Source organism: Rhinopithecus roxellana, chromosome 16 (genome assembly GCF_007565055.1).
Source record: "Rhinopithecus roxellana isolate Shanxi Qingling chromosome 16, ASM756505v1, whole genome shotgun sequence".
NCBI classification, from domain to species: domain Eukaryota; kingdom Metazoa; phylum Chordata; class Mammalia; order Primates; family Cercopithecidae; genus Rhinopithecus; species Rhinopithecus roxellana.
Genome location: NC_044564.1, coordinates 70,564,061 through 70,586,460, shown reverse-complemented (window position 1 = coordinate 70,586,460; position 22,400 = coordinate 70,564,061). Strand labels below are relative to the sequence as shown.

Genomic DNA, 22,400 nt, shown 5'->3' with positions numbered 1-22,400 from the left:
CATCATGCATGAGTATGAGTTAGTCATTCTTGGCTCAGGAGGCGTTGGAAAGTCTGCTTTGACTCTACAATTTGTTGAAGGAATTTTTGTTGAAAAATACGATCCTATGATAGAAGATTCTTATAGAAAGCAAGTTGAAGTAGATGCACAACAGTATAGGCTTGAAATCTTGGATACTGCAGGAATGGAACAGTTTATAGCAAGGAGGGATTTGTACATGAGAAATGGACAAGGCTTTGCATTAGTTTATTCCATCACAGCACAGCCCATATTTAATGATTTGCAAGACTTGAGAGAACAGATTCTTCGAGTTAAAGACACTGATGATGTTCCAATGATTCTTGTTGGTAATAAGGATGACTTGGAAGATGAAAGAGTTGTAGGGAAGGAACAAGGTTGAAATCTAGCCAGACAATGGAACAACTGTCCATTCTTAGATTCTTCTACAAAATAAAAAATAAATGTTAATGAGATCTTTTATGACCTAGTGTGGCAAATTAACAGAAAAACTCTAGTGCCTGGGAAGGCTCGCGAAAAGTCCTCATGTCAGCTGCTTTAATGTACTAAATGCATTGCAGCTCTGAGTGAGGTCTGAAGAACTGTTGCCCAATTCAGCAGTGCCAGCATTCCAACTTTGTTAAACCTAGCAACATCTTAAATGGACTTTCCTGTGGTGGAACCCCTCAAGAGGCGGATGAAAGCTACTATATCAGTTTGCACATTCTCATCACTTTCCAGTATCACAAGAGAGATTTTTCCTTATATAATAGTCCTAGAGTATGCAGCTGGTAAAAGCAGAGGCTACATCCGTTATTACTGCTAAGAGACATTCTTCATCCACTAATGTTGTATACGTATGAAAATGGTGTACTGAATACCCTACCCCTGCCTCATACTTTGTATAGGAGAGTACAATAATATAAATCCTAAAAGCACCACTATTGTAGCATAATAAAAGAAAGTCCAAAGAGCTCCTATGTGGACTACTCCAGATAACTTTGCTTCTTTGATACTTGTAGTTTATTGTAGTTTTTGTTAAAAGAAATTTAAGGTCATTATTATTGTACAAAATAAGTGCTTTGATTAATACAGCTATACAGTTTTTTAAATTTTTTAAAAAACCTATGGAGACAGTGATCTTGTCTTTAAAATACGATAGTCCTTTCAGTATAATGTCTTAAAGACACTGCCTTTAATATCTGTTGGGAAGGAAACGTCCAGACTTTTCAAATTTCTTATTATATGTTTCCTTTTTTGTTTATATAAGGAACAATGTTTATAGTTATATGTACAGTGGGTGTCTACAACAAGAAGTGTATATTTTCAAACAATTTTTTAATGATTTAACAATTTTTACAAATCATTTTCAGGCTTCTGCAGCTGTGGATTATCACTGTGAATTGCTTCCTTGCTCATGCATAAGTGTATTTGCAATCCCAAATATACAGGTTTAGTATTTTTGCCTGTTAGTGATTGTTTTACATGTGTAACATTTTGGTTGAGATGTTAAATGGTGGACGAGTACTGTGGATGTGAATGTGGGAAGTAATTTTAATCATATGTAATTGGTCACAAGGCCTAATTTGCAGTAACTATTGCTGTTTTATTTAACAATGCCTTGTTGCTTTGTATGCATTAATGTTTGGATGTAAAGATTGTGTCTATCCAACAGTGAGCCACAATATTTAAACTGAGCACCCTAATGTTACAACTACTTTGAGGTGGCCAAATGTAAACTAAAAGCCTTAATTAAAGTGGTCCCATTTTGTAAAAAAAAAAGAGCTTAGGCCCTTCTAAGACTGCAAGGAATGGGGAAAGTAAGTGCTACCTTTCTAGAAAGACACCAATAATCTCCCTTAGGTTTGTCAAACACAAATTTACATTACCCTAAACCAATAATCATAGCTCAGAAATTAAAATAACTCATGGGGTAATGAAGTGCTGAGACTAAGAAGCATTCCAGAGAATGTAGTAAATTCTAATCTAAAGTATTCTAAAACAAGGCACTAGGCCTCCCCAGCGCTGTGCGTTCAATCTCTGTTGTCACGGGGACCAGCTGCCTCATCCTTCTTAGGTGGAGCCCAGGGTGGTGGGTGAAGCTAAGGACAGAAGTTCTGTCATAATTAAGTAGTATCTGGGGTCAGCCCTGTGGTCAACACTCAATACATTTTTGTAGGATGAACAAATGCAATGGCTAAAGGGCAGGGCATTCTAAGCACAGCATGCAATTGAGGCTGAGGGGAGGTGGGAATGGGATGCCTGGGGAGGATGAACCTGGAGTGAGGGAGCCGCCCTGGAACTGGGAGTGTGGGAAGCTGGAGGAGGGAAAAATTCTGAGGGTTTCACCTTAGAGTTCACAGTAGAGTTGGCCCATGGGAGGCAGGCACGACGTGAGAAGTTAGCTCATCAAGTTTGTGCTCTTTCCAAAACAGCTAATACATGCTCTTAGGAGGACATTGTAAACCGACAGAGAACATGTTTAAGCACAGTAGTTGATGATTCTGGGTTTTCTTTTCTTGACAGAAGCAAAAAGGAGAGAGGACTTGTAAGAAAAGGGGAACAACAGGTACAAGGCTTCGTCTTCCATTTTTGCTGAAGTCAATGTCAAGCTTTCCCCCAGGTAGATTTTAATGTGGATTTTACTGTCTAGGAGTTCAATACAATAAAGCTGATCGGGCTCAGAGTTGCTTTCCTTGATAACACCTACAGTTCACATGTGGGAAATTAAAATCTAACAAGGAGGTGATAGTGGGACACAGGATACAGATCTGAGCAGGTTAGGCTCGCATGCGATCTTCCAGAAAATGGGATTTTCAGTGTTTATATCTCCCAGAATAGCATAATTGTTACATGATATTTGATGACAGCTCAGGGAAACGCAGCCACCAACTACAGACTAAATTACTAACTAGTTCCTTCTGGTTGCTACCTCTGCTAGGTGAAAGGTTACTTTTATGTCTATCCAATTTCATCTCTTGAGATTACAAAAACAATAAAATTAGCCTGACCGGCCCTACAACCCAAAATTGATTTAAAATCTATTTATTAATCCTGCACATTTTTTGTTGGCTTCAGCAGAAATAATTAAAAATATATATTACCTTGTGGGTTACATCTTGGTGAAACATCAAAGTTGATAACACAGTAAAATCTTACTGCCAAACAAAGACTTGAAAAATATACATGTCCTATATATCAAAATAATTTTTTAGTGCATATGGGCATCATATGGACCATATAACCCAAGCATATTTTCATCACTTTGGAATTTTCAACTCTCACATTTTAGGCATAAATATATTACCTTGGCACAGTGACATAACTGAAGATAAGTGTGTTCCGTTGTTGACATTTAAAGACCCAAGAAATTTCAGTAACATACCCTGCCTTGAATATAAAGGACGTACAATTTATGTTATATAAAAACACTTCATTTCTATAGGTAGAGATCAATTGTATCTCAAACATCCAAGTCTTATTTCTAAATCAATATCTTCTGAAAACATTTTAAATTAAATACATTCCACATACACTCGACACTTCGAATTTTATACCCTTGGTTGGTCAGCAGAATGGTTAGACTCTTAAAGAAAAAGGTATCTGGTTATTTATATATTCCATTACTGCATCTATTTTTTCCATCTGTTCATAAAGTTTCAGGCTTGACTTGTAACCGAGAACCATAACTGAGAGACCATAAATAATGTTTTAAAGCACATTTGTTTTAGACTAGAAATAATGATCATTCAATTCAGGTGATCATGGAAATTGGGGATGAAAGCACAACCATCTGAATTCTGAGTCATCTGTTATGTTGGAAAGAAGCAACTGTAGCCACTGGCTAACAGCCTTTCTACCTGATCTCTCAGCTCCTGCCCAGGCTCCAGAGATCACCAAAGCTTATTTAACACTTCGCTCTCATTAAGCGTGAAAGAAAAGATGTCCTCAAAGTGAGTGAAGAGTCCCAAATGAACACAGTTACATTCACTGAGTTCCAGGAAACTGTCTTCCAGAATCATTTGTTTTAACATAAGAATTTAGGTTTTAACATACCAGGGCTCTCCATTAAAACACTTCAGAATTCCAGGGTTTGAAACTGGAAGACGTGGAAACAAACAAGAACCTCAAGGTCAGGACTATTAAACGCTTACAAAAGACCTGCTGGAGAAAATTGATTCTTTGCTAGTACTTGTTCCACTATTCATTCCTTTTCAACTACATGTGAACAGTGTGGCACATTTATTCTTATGTTCTCAATCATGACAAGAGACGCATTTTCAAAGTTTCTAAAATGTCATGGTTTAGAAAACAGTTTTGGGAAATCATTTTAGTACTTTTTTCCTCCGACTATTGAGAATCTTTGCTGAGAAAACAGAATCTCAGCATGCCCAAAGGGGTTACTGAGAGCCAGGGAAAGATCTGGCACTTCCTCATCTATTAAAATCTCTCTTGGGATTAGACATAGGAGATGGTGTCAATATGAATCTACCATATTTTTAGAGCGAGAAGAAAGATCGTAATCTTGAAGAATCAATTGTTGATTTCAATGCCCTCCTCTGCCACTACAATCCTGTTCATAACATCTGAAAGAGTCACTGAATCTACTGTTCTATCACCATTGAATGCACCAAGGAGAACCAGGTGGATATATGTGGAAACATTTAACATGAGTTAACTAATACTCATAATGAGAAAGCTTCCAGAATTCTCTAGGTGCTTAAAGAAGTATGGTATGACGGAAAGACACTAGACAGAGAAAGGAATGCTTTGTCCTACTCCCAGCTCTGTTGCTCACCAGCTGTACGATCTTGAACAAATCACTTTGTTCCTCTGACTCTTAGTTTTCTCATCTGTAAGATGGGGATGGGGTCAGACTTTGATCTTTAAACTCCTTTCCAGCTCCAGGTAACCACCGTATCAGTTACCTTTTAGACACCCTTCCTCGAGATGTAAACAGATTATTACTTTGGGAAATCAGCTGAGTACATTGGAGGTACTCCGACTAGTTCTTAGGTCTTGGTTCACATGGCATGCACTGAGGCAAGGGCAGAGATCAATAAAACAATGTTGAGAGCACTGCCAGGTCAGTGTCAACTGTGTTTCTCAGCCAGATACACGAAGATATGTCGCAAGACATCAGAATGACAACTGAAAGCCAAAGCATTTGTTGTACTGGCCACTCACAGCTGACAGTCTGAGAGCCACTGGAGCCAAGAAAGAAATACATCTGTGTTTCATTCAGTGTGCTTTACATTTAGAATGGCTGCCTCCCCTCCTAGTCCTACTTATCATTTTTGGATTTGAGGCAGTCACATGACCCAGCTGCATGCAGGAAGAGAAGAGAGAGAAAAAGAGCAAGAAGTTGGCGGGGATCTGAGCCAGAGTCCCCTTTCTTACCTCCTCCACAGGACTCGGAGCACTTGGTGAACCCCTCATACTCCCAGTCATACAGCTCGTCGAAATCCTGCAGGCCACCGAAGAGCCCATCTGTCTCGTCTGGGCTGAACTCAGGAATTTCCCCACTGCATGGCCCTGCATAACAGGCACGCTGGGATGCTGGCTTGGGCCCTTCACACTCATCAACAGGCAGGTCAGCCACGGACTGAGAGAAAGACAGGAGCACCTGGCACCTGACTATTCGCACCTGGGTCCCCACACCACAGGTGACTGTGCAGGCCGACCAGGCCTCTGGGATGAACCTGCAGTCAGCAAGCAAACAAGAGAACAGGATGAGAAGCCCCAGGCAGGAGGCTATGGGGGTTGTGAGGGGCTGCATCCCACCTGCCTCCACTGCCCAGAACTGTCCCAGGGGTGCTCAGGGCTCCTCCACCCTGTCCAGTGATGGTGCTTCAGTTTAGTTCATAAGCGATTTTGCCACTGTTTCTGGGTTGCTTGCTTCATGAAGGTCACATGAACTCCCAGCTGCAAGACATTCCAGAGACCACCTGCTTGCTCCCTGCTTTGTACCCACAGTGGAAGCTCCTCCAAGCAGGGAATTGGTGGTTTCTTCTCCTTGCTCTAAATTCCAGTGAGATAGGAATTTGTTTTACAAGACCCCACTAGGAAAATAGGATGCTGGAAAGAAGACGGCCAGATCCTGTCAAACCAAGATGGCAACGAAAGCAACCTCTGGTTGTCCTCATTGCTCATTATACACTAATTATAATATATTAGCATACTAAAAAGACACTCCCACCAGTGCCACAGCAGTTTACAAATGCCATAGCAATGTCTGGAGGTTACCCTATATGGTCTGAAAAGGGGAGGATCCTCAATTCCAGGAATTCTCCATTCCTCTCCTGGAAAACTCATGAATAATCTACCCCTAGTTTAGCATATGATCAAGAAATAACCATAAAAATAGCCAATCAGCAGCCCCCAGGGCTGCCCTGCCTATGGAGTAGCCACCCTTTTATTCCTTGACTTGAATAAATTTGCTTTCACTTTGCTCTGTCAGCTAGCTCTTGAATTCCTTCTTGCATGAAGCCAAGAACCCACGAGGTCCCACCAAGGCTGGACCTCAGTTTTGGGGTTTGCCCTGTGACACCAGCACTTGTGCCTCTTGCAAGTGGCTGGCTATTCTTATAGCAGACTGATACTGATAACAAAATAAGCCCTTGGAGATATTTAAGGAAGTTTTTTTTTTTTTTAATAGTCTGGGTCTCATATTCTATAACTTTCTTTGTTCAATATGCTTCCCGAGATTTATTTATATGTATAAGAAGGTATTTTTGTGTGTAAGTTTCCAAGAATGGTGCAAAGTCTTGTTCCTCACACATTCTTTGAATTAGCCTGAGCTCCAATTCTTTTTATATCATAGATAAAAGCTGTGCTACAAATGTAAATCCACAGGCATACCACTGTAAATGAGAGGTTTTGCATTCAGACAAGTGTGCTCAACATCCTCACACCCAGTCCCCTAAAACAAGCTACATTAGTAAGAACTTCTGAGTTTTTCTCTAGAATGTAGAAAAATACCCAAATCTCCAAAAATGTCCTCCCACCTTCATTAATCAACCATGACCATAACTATAATGACCTTGAGAGAGACCTAAGAAAAAAAAAAAAAAAAAAAAAAAAAAAAAAAAAGCCTAGAAGGAACCACGAATAGTTTCAAAAAGTTAGTATAATTCAGACAAAAACTTTGGGATGTTTTTTTATTTTTCATTTTTTCCATGATCCTATTGCTTTCTCATAGGGAGTCATGCTGAGGAGGCATGCAAACCTGGCTCCTTAACCTTGAATTTGGCAGACAATGAAAGATCTGATAAGAAGGTTATAGCATTAGATGCTAGCAAGTGCAAATGGCTCATATCGGGTTCAGGGAAATTGAAATTCTAACAGCAAACTGATCCAAGTTTTCAAACTGGAAGGAACACAACAAACATGTGGCCTGGACCTGAGCCTGGGCTTCATGTGGAACAGGGGTGGTCTGCTCAGAAGATAAGACTTCCCCCAAAATAGCACTCAGTGCTCTGAGGCATGGCAAGAGACTCTTTGAGAAAGGCCCGACCCCAGCTACCTTTGAAGAGTCATCCACTAGGAGAGAACAAAGGTCCCCATATAGCCTTGTCAGGAAGGTGAATGAGGGTAGAATGGCCACCCAGAATTATCCCAAGAAAATCTCATCACAATTTCACCTCCCTCTCACCTTTTTGACTTCTTTGTTCCACTTTTTGCATGTAGAGAACTTGGAAAAAAATGGTATTCTAAAATATTAAAAAGTCTTCTTGCTTTAAATAATGCCCTGGCAGGAGCTTTTTAGGAACATAAAACCAAAAGCTGCCAGCAAAATCGTTTTAACCCTTTTATTACACATCCACATCCACCTGCCTGGCTCCTGTGACAAGAATCATAACAGATACACAAGCACTGAATTTTGCCACACAGGTGCAGACACAAAGGAAAATGCATGCTAAACTATTTTGTGTGTAAGAAAGGCACAAAAGCATATGATTAGCCTGCCAACTTTGACAACGGTGTGATGAATAACACTTCTTTAATAGTGTGGTACCAAATTTTGTTTTCGAATCAGAAAGATGGCAAGATCTCAAGAACAACTGCACCCTACAAGCTTTTTCTATGCAATAAGAATTATGGTTCTGTTGCTTATAAAGAGCCCTCTTTAGGAACCATTATAACAAGGCAAGGGCTGGCAAGCTTTTTCTGTAAAGGGCCAGATTGAAAATATTTTAGATTTTGCACACTGTGTGAACTCTGTTGCAACTACTCAACTCTGCCATTGTGGAATGAAATATGTAAACAAATTAGTGTGGCTGTGTTCCAATAAAACTTTAGTTTTAAAAAGGAGGTGATGGGATGGTGATGGAAGGGTCTTGATTTGGCCGGTGGACTATAGCTTTCCAACTCCTGCTATAGGAAAAAACATACAAACACATTGAGATCCATAGATAATCCTCAAACTTATTTTAGATCTTAGTTTCCATCTCTTTTCACATATATAAGCTTATGGAATATGACAAGTAGCCAACTTGATTGGTGTTTTCTAAGTGAACCCCAGATAAGATCTAGAATATAAATGATGCACAAACTAGACCCTTAGCTCTGCTTGTCTATAATATGAATGACTTCGTATTCGATGTCATTCCAGAACTAAGAAGATACACCGAAAGCACATAAAACAGAAAGGCCATTCTACTGAAGCCCCATGAACTTGTTGCAATGGTTGAAACTCATTTTAAGGCATCATGCTTCAATTAAAACATATATACACATGCACACACATATATATATACACACATACATATATATGTGCGCATGCACACGTGTGTAATTTTTTACTATCTAGACATTTAGGGTTAATAGCAAAAACAATAAACGTCTGTTTTATGTCTCCCAAATGAGAGTTTTATCAAATGTGAAACAGCCTCACTGGCTTATCTCCCAATCCACTATCCTTAGGTCTTCATCGAGTTCACACCAATTAAAAACAATTTGGTTTTTAAGTGGTGCTGTCCTTTGGCAGTCATCTTAATTTCTCTAGTGCATACAGTGTATGATATAATATAATCTCTCTTACTGAAGGCAGGAGATTATGTTTCAAAAGAAAAATATCTGAGAGTGCAAATGGCCAAATGAATAATAACTGTTTTTCATAGGAGGCTTTTCCCCAAGTCCCTAGATCTCCCAACTCCGTATTTACTATTTTGAGTTTTCTGGCCACAAGTGGGAGGAAGCGAGGTCAGTGAGAGGGCAGGCAAGCGAGTTAGGAGGTTTAATTCTAATGTTTAGAAGTCTCATCCTGAACAGCACTTGCTGAGCTAGAAGCTTTAAAGAGGGATCTTTAAAATAGAGGGAAAATTTTTGTTTTTAAATCACTATGTTAATCACTTTCATGTAAAAATGGACAATAAAAAGGTTAAAATTTGGGAAGTTTAAAAATTCTTTTTGTTGGCCGGGCGCTCACGCCTTAATTCCAGCATTTTGGGAGGCCGAGGCAGGCAGATCACCTGAGGTCAGGAGTTCGAGACCAGCCTGGCCAACATGGTGAAACCCTGTCTCTACAAAAATACAAAAATTAGCCGGGCATGGTGGCAGGCGCCTGTAATCCCAGCTACTCGGAAGGCTGAGGCAGGAGAATTGCTTGGGCCCAGGAGGCAGAGGTTGCAGTGAGCCAAGATCGCGCCACCACACTCCAGCATGGGTGACAGAGTGAGACTCTGACTCAAAAAAAAAAAAAAAAAATTCTTTTTGTTAGCACCACTACTGTTGGATGAATGAAGAACAGTTTGACAAATGAGTTCTTTAAAAGATGGGTGAAAACTTCAGAAGTAACTGACATGAATTCTGTATTTAGTCTTTCCTTTCAGGAAATTAAAACATCAACAACAACAACAAACCACACCTGGCAAATGAATGATGTATACTTCTGGCTGGCCTATTTGCAAGCTTAATTGTTCCTTTCATTAACAAAAAAAGTATTCTTGAATTAGAGTAATTACCAGTCTCTTTTATGAAATAGAAAACAGTGACAATAAAATTCACTTGTAAAATCCCTAAGTGGTTTAAAAGTTTATTAGTGACTATTATAGAGTTAGAAGCATGCACTGAAATAATAAATAATCACTTTATTAACATACTGCTAAACAAAAACAACTTACTCTTCATTGATTAGTCTCGTGTCACCACAGATACTAGCTAGCACTAGAGAGGAATTCAAGCCAGCTGCAGAAATTGGCATAAGTAAAAAGGAGCCAAATCTTAATAGCCAACACAATGGGGAAAATGCCTTGAAGGCATTTCAGAGACCTTCACAGCAGCCCTTCCCAAATGTTAATAACCAAGACAATGGAGAAAATGCCTCAAAGGCATTTCAGAGCTGTGGCAGTCCCTCCTATCACAGGCCTGGAGGCCTAAGAGGGAAGAATGGTTTTATGGGCGAGACCCAGGGCTCTACTGCCCTGCAAAACCTTGGGACACTGCTCCCTGTGTCCCAGCTGCTCCAGCTTCAGCCGTGGCTTAAAGAGCGCCAGATATGTCTCAGGCATCTGCTCCAGAAGGTGCAAGCCATGAGCCTTGGAGGCTTCCACATAGTGTTAAACCTGTGGGTACACAGAGGGCAGGAGTTTAAGCTTGGAAGCCTCTACCTAGATTTCAGAGGATGTATAGAAATGCTTGGGAGTCAAGGCAGAAGTCTGTCGCAGGAACAGAGACCTCATGGAGAACCTCTACTAGAACAGCATGGAGGGGAAATGTGGGATTGAAGGCCCCACACAGAATCCCAGTGGAGCTGTGAGAAGAGGGCCATCATCCTCCAGACCCCAGAATCGTAGATCCACTGACAGCTTGCACCATGAACCTAGAAAAGCTGCAGGCACTCAACTTCACAGGGGTGGAGATACCCAAGGCCTTTGGAGCCCACCCCTTGCATCAGCCTAGATGTGAGACATGGAGCCACAGATCATTTTGGAGCTTTAAGATTTAATGACTGCCCTGCTGGGTTTCTGACTTGCATGGGGTCTGTAGCCCCTTTGTTTTGGCTGATTTATCCCTTTTGGAATGGGTATATTTACCTAATGCCTGAACCTCCATTGTATCTTGGAAGTAACTAACTTGTTTTTTATTTTACAGGCTCATAGGAAGAACGGACTTGCCTTGTCTCAGATGAGAATTTGGACTATGAACTTTTGAGTTAACGCTGAAGTAAGAATTGGGAGACTGTTGAGAAGGGATGGTTGTATTTTGCAATATGAGAAGGGCATGAGATTTGGGAGGGGCCAGGGGCAGGGTAATATGGTTTAGATTTGTGTCCTTGCCCAAATCTCCTGTCAAATTATAATCCCCAGTGTTGGAGGAGGGGCCTGGGGGAGGTGATTGCATCATGGGGAGAGATTTCCCCCTTGCTGTTCTCATGATGGTGAGCGAGTTCTCACGAGACCTGGTTGTTTAAAAGTGTGTAGCATTTCCTCCTTTGCCCTCTTCCTCCTTGTCCAGCCATGTAAGATGTGCCTGCTTCCCCTTCTCCTTCTACCATGATTATAAGTTTCCTGAGACCTCCCTAGCTATGCTTCCTGCACAGCCTGTGGAACTGTGAGTCAATGAAACCTCTTTTACTTATAAAGTGGCAAGTCTCAGATAGTTCTTTATAGCAATGTGAGAACAGACTACTGCACTGACCCTCAGGCCTAATAGGTCCCCTATTAACCTCTTTGAGCATCTTTCCATTTTCTTAAAATAGCTACCAGTCTTTGATAATCACAATGCAAATCTTTATGTAATAATTGTCCCCCTCACTTGACCAAATCTCTATGAAGGTAGAACTTCACATAATAGGAGCTCAATAAATAATTTTTCAAAGAAATAAATGGATTGATAAACAGAAGGATAAGAGTTAATGTTATGATTGACTTGGTACTGTGCTTATTCTTAGGGCCAAAGACTGAAACCAAGCTAGATAAAGAAGCAACAGCCAAAAGACTCTAAGAAACTAAGTCATACTTTTCTGTTCTAGGCATTTCACATGAGGAAATACAAACCTCTTCCTACTATAGGAGTTTCATATGGCTATAGAAACCATAAGAAACTCCTACAGCAGGAAAAGCTTAGAGTTACTATACCCAAACTAAGCAGCTATTGTGGGCTTATTCATTTATATTTCTTATAGCCATACTTGGGCAGTATATGCCTGCTGAATTTCATCTTGATGGGTTGTTAGGTAGTTATGTAGCTTGAGGTAAGTTGAAATTCTGTGTCTATCACACTTCAGTGAAATATCAATAAAATGTCATTTAGAAGAATAAAATACTAAGGGGCAGCTTTGAGACAGATGCTGACTTCAATAATTTTTACAGGACTCTGGTCAAACACTGCCTTATCATACCATCAGCTACTCAACAGTGAAGCGCTGGAGCACTTTGGAACTTTTCCTAGGTTAGAGAAACCCAAGGTAGAACTTTTGTCTTTTTTATCTACTTTTTAAAACCCAACATCCATACAATTTTGGGAAAAAAGGAAGAAAGACTACTCACTACACGTAGCAGATACAAATAAAGCCAAATTATTCTTTTCAGAAATGAAAAGTGAGGATATGACACTTGTTTCAGATCATCTTTCTTTCTCTTTGCTTTTCTGACCTAAATGAACAGAACGGGATTTGAACATTTGCTTTGCTTTTCCTTGAAAATAGTCTGCTTAAAAGGCCACATCCCAGGGACTCAGATGCCATCACAGCTTACAATGCTATCACTGCATTTGTAGTTCTCAGCTTAATATTGGAATGTAGTTTAAATGCCTATCATTTTCCCTGGCTTTGATAAAGATTTAAAATATTGGAAACCAATACTTTTCATGTACCATTTCTTCTTTACATGGAATGAAATTAGTTTATCTTGTAATTTTGTGAAGGTTTCTTTCCCTTAATTCAACACGTTTGGCAAAGCTTTCCAATGAAAAGTTCAGTTCATTAAAAATGACCTTAATGGACTTAACATATATTGGTGGTGACAGGGTGCATACTTTATTTTGGCACACAAGGATCCCATTAATTTGTCTTTGTCACTCTCTAGGGCTCTGCTAAGCAACAGTTCAGATTTAGCTTTCTGAAAGTAGCTACAGAATGAGCAACTGTGGTGACAGAGGGAGGGGCTGATAAATTTAGAACTTCTTGGTTTGCAATCAAGGCTTTTCTAATGACTACATAAAAATGGCTCTATCTGATCTTGAGTTTATTATTGATTCTGCTGTCTCTGTGTATGGAGATCAAGTATATTTAACTGAGAGTAGAGAGAGATTGCTTTTTCACCCAGGCAGCTTCTGAACTTTTCTCACTCATTTTTGTAATTCCTCATAAATCTCTTTTTATTTAAATAAAGATTTGTCTCTTAAACTCTGGGCTAACTCAAAAGTATGGTGCTTATAAGTGAGTCTTCAAAGATCCTCAGGAGTGTAGACGAAGAAAAGCAGTAAGGTGGTGTGAGCTGGGAACCCACTAGCTGAGTTTTGAGTTAATATTGTTGTTCTCTCTCAAATGCCATTAGATACAAGATGTATGAGGCAGATACAACAGCTGCCTCAATTTCTCTATTTGTAATAAGTGGTTATTAGACATCATAACTCCCTTAAAGATTCTCTAGGAAAATGAATGATGCTAGAAAAGGCCTAATCATAACAGCACTTTATATACGTAGCACTTCCTGCATACCAGGTACTTTACACAGATTAACTTAAACCTCAGAAGAACCCTATGAGGTAGAGATTATTATCATCCTCACTTCACAGGTGATAAATGGAGGCATATGGGGTTAAATGACTCCCAAGGTCAAGATTCACACACAAGCTCTGTGTCTCTGGGGCCCACACTTTTAGTCACTGTGCAGAGCTGTCCTGCATGGAGGTATGATAAAAAATCAACTTGTTTTTTACTCTGATTCCAGCAGGATTGTATCTTTGTCAGGGCATACAAACACTGAGACTCACCCCTCACCAGTTCACACAGTTGGCAGCTTAATACATCTGAAAAAAATCAACTTTAGGAAATTATCTGTGACTTCTATAGCCTGTTTTTAACATATAGGTAGGAATATCTGAGGTACACATAATGATACAAAATACCTGATCACTTGCTATGTAAAAAGATCATATATCTTTCCCCAAGTACTAGTTTTGGAATCAAAGCCAGATTCAAATCAGTTTGATCATAATCTGTCAAACATCAGTTCACATCAACATCCCCCTCAAACCTTTTCAATGTATATATTATTTTCTTTTATCATTTATTTCTTATGTTTATGCATTACCATGTAATAGCTTAACTATTTGATATTTTATCTTAGAGGTAGATGAAATTCTAATATATGCTAGTAGAGAATCTGGAAATTCCATAAATAAGTCTCCTGAACTCCTTTTTAAATCAGTAACCCTCTCATGCTATGATACCCAAACATCAAATTGCATTTCTTATAGACAGCTAGCTCATTTCTTCAGTCTGTGGATAGACAACCAGTACTCAACACTTTGGTCACAATCCTATCGCTCTTGTGATAAGAATGCACTAAAGGTTTCTTGAGAGCAAAGACTATGGTTATTTTTGCAATACCTGCACCTGGTACATAGAATGGCATAGGGCAAGCAATTTATAGGTGAGTTTAGCTTCCATCATTAGGAGGTGTGAACAATTTAGCAAGTCTAGTGGCTCTCTAAAGTCATCTAGAATATGGAATTAGCCCAAGAAATTATATTAAGCACTTTGCTGCTGCAGATAACAGGGAGGAGGCCAGAAAGGAAGGTGTTGGAAATGAGAGAGGTCGAGACTATTGTAGGGGAAGGGCTGATGCTGTCCGGCCAGTGTGAGGCTTTAGCTCTACCATATGCCAGTTTTCAAAATTAAGTGCTTTTTTATCTTATAATTCTAATGCTCAACTCTTTGCTCCTTGAACATTCTTTTTGTTGATTGAATAATCTGTGAAGTGTTTAAATTTCTTGATCTTAGATTTCTTAAGAATCATGAATCATCTCACCTGTTTCTATACATAAACAAGATATTCCTCATTACTTTTCTGTGGCCTGAGATTCATGAAGAGAATATAATTCAGGTATCTCGTATTTAGAATATAAATAGTAACACTATATGGACCCATGGTGTTTGGTTCACTACATTTTGAGGAGGGATATAAAAACACATGCCACACAATTAACATTTCTAGCCACTTAAAAAATATTAATTCACATTCTTAACCACTGAGTTAAGTCATCTACATTCTTAGACTACTTATTGAGTATAAATATGGACTAATGAAAACATATGCTTAAATATATCTTTAAATACTATTTTCAGCAAGGTAAACAAGGCATTTAATGATTACAGAATCACCATGGAGACCCTTATTGGCTTTTCTATATGTATCTAATTCCTTGTGGGTTCTGTTCACATAGATGCATGACAGGAATTTCCCTTTGCTTCTTATTCAATAAACCCCATTGCTAAGCTGATGCCATCTGGCATCCAGATACTACTGCTGCCTCCTGCTTACTTACTTTTCTTCCTCTTCTTCTTCTTTTTTGTAATGGCTCACAACAAGGTTATTTATGGCAATACATTTAAGCCCTGACTATTATGTTGAAGCACAAATATAGTCTCCTAACCATGAAAAGCCATTGACTGAAAATCTAGTAAGATAACTCAAGATCTTTTAAAATGCAAGATCACAGCACAAGAACTACCCAATCTTACCTTTGAAAAAATGGCATCATTAAGGCTCTCCACCTGGTGAATGCCAGCTATTTAACAAGAGAATGCCTGGATAAAATGGTTATGTTGGCCACACTGTGTCCAAAGCAACTGGCATATCCCATTGGTTCTTCCGAGCCACTGAAGAACTACTGGCAACTGAAATATGTCTGGAAGAACTTGGCTTCCCTAAGTGCCAACTGGTCCTCACTTTCTCTACCTGGGATGCCTTGTTTTAGAGATCAGGAAGAGCACCTAAAGCATCCAGACTATATCTTTTTTTTTTTTTTTTCTTTTTTTTACAGGAGTCCCTTAGCAAATTACACCTTCTAGGGCATTAGGTGGCCTGTTAGTAGCCTGAAGGAGTTAAGGAAATGAACAATTTCCTTCGGTTCCAACTCAGACAGGCTTTCTAAGGTAAGCTGAATGACTTCCTATCCAATAACATTTCTTTAAATGTACTAGGGATCATCATTGTATCATTTTTCCTCAAGAAATTAAGCTGTCGGAAGGGTCACACTATGTACTTGCCTGGGTGATGCATGTCAGGCGATAGTGATGTTTATGCATATATCTCAACCAAGACTAAAACTACAGTATAAAAATAAGAGATGGAAAACCTGTCAGTAATTTTTTTTAACTTCCACTTGATTAACAAATGTAATTGTACTACCACTTTGCAGTTCCAATTCCCCACCTAATAAAGGTACACTTTTGAGTTTCCAAAAAGACTTAGAAGGCTATTCCTACATATTGTTCCATGAAAGCAACCAGATGGGCTCAATCTGGCATTTAAATGATGTATCCTAAATCTAACAGCACTCTCAACAGCTGGAGGGAAATTCGAAATGACATAGTTTGAACCTTAACAGAAGATAATTTTATCAGTCTTTTCCCCATCTCCCCTTTTCTACTACTAGCATGGCACTGCTATTACCCTCTCCCAGACTCTCCCAGAGTCTTAGTAATTGTAGAAGTCTACCTCAACGGTCAGAGGCATTTGAACCAGGGCGACTCCATCTCAAATAGGCACTGGGTAAAATGAGGCTGAGACCGGCTGGGCTATATTCCCAGGAGATTAGGCATTCTTAGTCATGGTCTCTCTCTCTCTCTCTCTCTCTCTCTCTCTCTCTCTCTCTCTCTCTCTCTCTCTCACACACACACACACACACACACACACACACACACACATATGTGTGTGTGTATATATATATATATATTTTAGATGCTCTGTTGCCCAGGCTGGAGTTTGGTGGCACGATCTCAGCTCACTGCAGCCTCCACCTCCCAGGCTCAAGCAACACTTCAGCCTCACACTCCTGAGTACCTGTGAATATAGGCACACACCACCATGCCTGGCTAAGTGTTTTGATTTTTGGTAGAGATGACGTCTTGTTATGTTGCCCAGGCTGGTCTTAAATTCCTCATGTTGTACACACCTAGAAAATATATTCAGCTGGGTGTGGTGGCTCATGCCTGTGATCCCAGCACTTTGGGAGGCCGAGGAGGGTGGATCACCTGAGGTCAGGAGTTCAAAACCAATCTGGCCAACACGGTGAAACCCTGTCTCTACCAAAAATGCAAAAATTAGCTGGGCATGGTGGCAGGCACCTGTAATCCCAGCTACGCAGGAGGCTGAGGCATGAGAATAGCTTGAACCCAGGAGGTGGAGATTGCAGTGAGCTGAGATCACGCCATTGCATTTCAGCCTGGGTGGCAAGAGTGAGACTAGATTAAAAAAAAAAAAAAGAAAAGAAAATATATTCATCACAATGTTTCCACCACATGAATCAAATGTGTCATAACAAACCAATCTGTTGTTGAGGGAAAAAAATAAACATGTAGAAGTATTTCTGAGTTGAAGATTCAACTTTATATGATGAATCTATCTATATATTACCACCATGTGAGCCAATCTCCATTTTTATTTCAGTGGTTCTATGAAACTGATATCTGGATTTGTATCTTGTGTACGGTGTTCAGTGCAGCCACAATGTTGGTTGTTGGTACATTCTTCTGGTCTGTAAAATGTTATTTCTTGGCAATTCAGTTTTTAGTCTTTTATCATTGTTTTCTTTTAAACATCTTAAAGCAGTTACTTCCTAACATATGTTTGACCTGAGTGCTAATCAATCTTTTCCTTACCTTTTGGGGTTACTAAAAGTATCTAACATTGAACAAAGGTATCTTCATATACTGAAGACATTAATCTGGTGATTTTTCTGTATTATGTAATGAGATAGGTTGGTGATAATATTTTCACTTTCCATATGGGGAAATAAATGATAATTACTGCTTTACTACAGAACTCTCCAATGTTAGCTGGAGCCAAAGCAAGAGATAATAGTTGTGGACCACTGTTCTTGCCTCGCTGTAGCAGTTCAGAAGTGACAGTCACAGCTTCTAAACATTACCATTTAATTTAAGCAGTGTGAGTCTCTTTGGTGGGGGGAAGGAATGACTTGCTGACAGTTGATCATTTTTTTCATTATGCTTCAGAGAGTAATTATAGGTTGTTACATACATTTAGAAGCCAGTCTATGTGGTTTAAGAAAAGATGGAATTAAAGCCATGCAACATTATGTTTTTTAAATTCAAAATCAATATAGATGTAAAAAATGTGACACGATCTTTCTTAGGGTGCAGTGCACTAAACACATAAAAGTGTATTAAAATGTGGAAACCATATACCTTTCATTACATTATTCTACAGCTGTCATTTATTTTATTTTGGTATAAAAGTAATTATTATTCTGAGCACAATAGTATACATTTCCTTTACCCTGCACCAGCACTCCAATTACAATCTACTCCAATTCAGATTAATCATGCCAAAATGGCAATTTCATTACACTAAGAGTAGATCTTAAAAGTTTAATATATGGCTATACTTTCAATGGCTAAAGCTATGTTTAACTACTTTAGAGATTTTATTAAGATTAAAGTTAAACGTAATGCATCTTAATCAGACCTTTAGTAGAAAACATTCATTACAAAACATGGTTGACAATGGCCTATGTAATGCTTCTGTGGATGCATTAAACTCCACTGATAGCTTTCATCTGAAAGGTATCTAATAATGGTAAGATGTTTACCGATGTAAGATGTTTCTAAATAATTTTGTATTATTATTTACCATCAGCCAGAATGCAAGATTATACATAGGATTACACTTTAGTCCAAGTGACAAAATACAGTGTACAAGGGGAAAATAGTTTATTTAGGTAAAATAATACATACCTGGTTTCAAATTGATTTAACCCAATAGGATATAAAAGGAGTCACCAGTTCTAATTATATAGCATCTTTCTGTGTCTTAGATAGGACCTTACTGGATTAAGAAGTTATTAATGCCCCCCTAAAAAGAACTGCTGATTTACTCCTCAGCAATAAGAAGGCCTGTCAAATCAGGTACTGGTAGAGGAGAAGTAAAAAATTGTAAGCCTTCATATATTCATTTCACGGTTACATCGTGATCTTTAATCCCTTCTTTCCTCCAAAGTTCTGCAATGGTTAGTTGTTTTTTCTTAAAGAAGTCAAAAAGTTTGCTGTAGTAACTTTACAGTACAGAAATAATTTATGTTTGCTTAATTATCCTTTTAAGTAAAAATATGTGTTTCCTGGGCCAGGCGCGGTGCCTCACACCCGCAATCCCAGTACTTTGGGAGGCTGAGGCAGGCGGACTGCTTGAGGTCAGGAGTTTGAGACCAGCCTGGGAAACATGGAGAAACCCAGTGTCTACAAAAAAAATTAAACTTAGCCCGGTGTGGTGGCCTGCGCCTGTAGTCCCAGCTACTCAGTAGGCTGAGGTGGGAGAATTCATTGAGCCTGGCAGGTTGAAGCTGCAGTGAGTTATGACTGTGCCACTGCACCCCTGCCTGGGTGACAGAGTGAGGCCCTATCTCAAAAATAAAAAAATAGGGAAAAAAAGTGTTTTCTACTGTGTGTACCTTTTTTATGTGTGAAATGAAATGACAGAATACCATTTCTTTAGAAATCACCTTTAGTTATTGTACAAATCTATATTTTGGATTTCTTGTGCACTCAGGTACACAACTGTGTTCTGGCAAACCATATCAGATTTAGATTCAAACAGAATGAATCTGAGAAAATTCTAAATTGCATTTGAACAGGTTGCAATGTTAATTTATATCTCCAGTAAAATTTGGAAATCATTTTGTATCCTACATGCTGTACTATTAACTCTTGGAGGGTAGGTGACATATCTTAAGTGCCAGTGAATAGCACAGAGCTTAGAACTTACATTAAATGAATTAATCTAGAAAATTTTTCAACCTGAGAAATTTCTTGGGTCATCGACGAAATTGTTCAATCAATTGTATCTCCTCATTTGTAAAAGTGATGTAGTAGCTATGCCTATCAGTGTTTTCTAATGAAATCAGTACATAAACTTATCAGCCAATCAATCAACCACTTAATCTACTTTTGTCTCTCTTTGTTTCCTCTTCTGAAGCATCTGGCAAATCTGGGCCTCACGGTTTTACAGATTCCATGGCCTTGATAAAGTTGAGCACACATGGGACATAATCAAGTGGGGCAAAGAACTAGGTCCACCCCTAATACCAATCCCAGGAAGAAAGGGAAAATAAAAGTTAATGAACTTCCTTTGCCCCTCAGGTATACTTTACTTGCTCTTTAATTTTTGTGAGCGACTGTATTGCAAAACTGGGAGAGTGTGAAAAGCAGCTCAGACTTTCCCATCAAATCTATGTTATATCATCAGCTGCAGCCTGGGCCTTCTCACCTTTGGCCCCTTGCCAAGAGAGGAGGTCCGATTTTGGAGAAGAGGGTAAGCACTACACCTTCATTTACTTACTTTAGGCAAAACAGAAGTATTTACAATGCAATCATCAGTTTTGATAAACACTTTTTGAAACTAATCAATCTTTAATTGAGAGCCAAAAAGCCTCCTTTCACCTTTGGTGAGATGATTACACTTAGTTCAGAACCCATGAAAGCTACAACCAGTGATACACTGCTTTCTTTAAATAAATCAGTTTCAAATGTAGAACAATTTGTGCTTTTAAAACTTACGAGGGCTCCTCTGACACAGCAGCTCCTTCTTCTAGTTCTTGAGCTTGTTTGAACCATGGCAACTTGGCCTCGACTGGAAGTTTCTCTGAGAATTCAGTGAGTGCACATACAAGAGAAGAGGTTAGAACCAATCTGGGATTTTAGGAAAATTCCTTATTCTCCTCACCAAGAAGTTACTATGTTGACAAACACAAATAATAAGTTTTTAGGTATATTGCTGCCTCTGATGATGGTTATATCTAGAAAAATAAAACCGAATTTTAAAATGTTTAATAATACTAGTTTGTGTACAAGTTTCCTCTTTATTATGATTAATAGCAAAGGAAAATCCTTTTATTATGAAAGTTGTAAGTGTAGGAGCACTAGCTTAATATGCATATAAAGAATCATCAAAGTATCTTTTCACCAGTTCCTCTTGAAAAGGTAGAGCAGCATGTACCTTGGAAAACAAAGTACAATCAATTATATTGTGATACTCTCATAAATTCTCACTTTTTTTTTTTTTTTGCCTTTTAGCTAAGCGTGATCTATGTCACATTGCCAAAAACAAATTCTGTCACTCTGAAATTCACAAAACATTGGTTTAGATATCTGACTCATTCAACACTACCCCAAGGCTCACTGCCAACAGGAATATGTGCAAATGAGGGCTCATAACACATAATTTGACTTATTTCGCCTATTTATCTAGCTCTGGCCAAACAATTCAAAATAAGCTTCTAGTTACTTCCTGGGAAAAAATTGTGGAGGAGAAAAATGAAGAGGGAGGTTATAACTGCTCCTACAGAAGTAACTGCCAAGATTCCCATTCTAGCATATTTATTAGGGTCATTTATGGGGATATTTGCCTTTATAGTATGAGCCAATGACGCTCTATCACCATTTTATAACATATAATTGCAAGGATGAAAGAAATATGTCTATACATATATGCACCATAGAATTATTTGGTATTTTAACGATGTTTAGAGAGCCAGGCTCACTCCTTAGTTGTGAAAATCCAGATTTGATTCTTGATAGTTAACTACAAACTGCTTTTCTTTCTGTGAAGTGGCTTGGTGAAGATAAAGCTAATAAATAATTGACTATTTTAAGTTAGGGGCATCACTTCTTGTTCTCTATGCACAGCAATTGTTTATAGTCAAAAAACAAAGCAAGTGAGAAATGTAAAACTGCCAAAGCCAAAAGGATTTACTCACATTTTAAACACAGCAACACAGTACCTATACATACATCATTTTACAACTACCACAACTATCCCAGTAAATGACTCAGTCGGCCGGGCACCGTGGCTCAAGCCTGTAATCCTAGCACTTTGGGAGGCCGAGACGGGTGGATTGCTTGAGCTCAGGAGTTCAAGACCAACCTGGGCAACATGGTAAGAAACCCCATCTCTACTAAAAAAAATACAAAATATTAGCCAGGCACGGCGTCATACACCTGTAGTCCCAGCTACTCTGGAGGCTGAGGCAGGAGAATTGCTTGAACCTGGGAGGCGGAGGTTGCAGTGAGCCGAGATCGCACCACTGCACTCCAGCCTGGGCGACAGAGCGAGACTCCATCTTAAAAAAAAAAAAAAAAAAAAAAAAAAAAAGACTCAGTCAATGCAGCTGTCTCTGATGGCATAAGTTAGCTCTCTGTCTTTCAATAAGGAAGCATT

The 22,400-nt window shown here is 39.0% G+C and overlaps 1 protein-coding gene and 1 pseudogene across 1 annotated transcript in view; one reads left to right on the top strand and one right to left on the bottom strand.

Annotated features, from left to right (window-relative positions):
- ADAMTSL1 (ADAMTS like 1) overlaps window positions 1-22,400 on the bottom strand; it is a 440,698-nt gene that overhangs the window by 196,744 nt on the left and 221,554 nt on the right. The window contains exons 13-14 of the mRNA XM_030920098.1: window positions 20,741-20,825; window positions 5,398-5,699 (exon numbers count right to left, since the gene is read on the bottom strand). Coding sequence (XP_030775958.1) covers window positions 5,398-5,699; window positions 20,741-20,825 — 387 coding nt within the window. The remainder of the gene's footprint in view (window positions 1-5,397; window positions 5,700-20,740; window positions 20,826-22,400) is intronic.
- On the top strand, window positions 5-559 carry LOC104664258 (annotated as a pseudogene).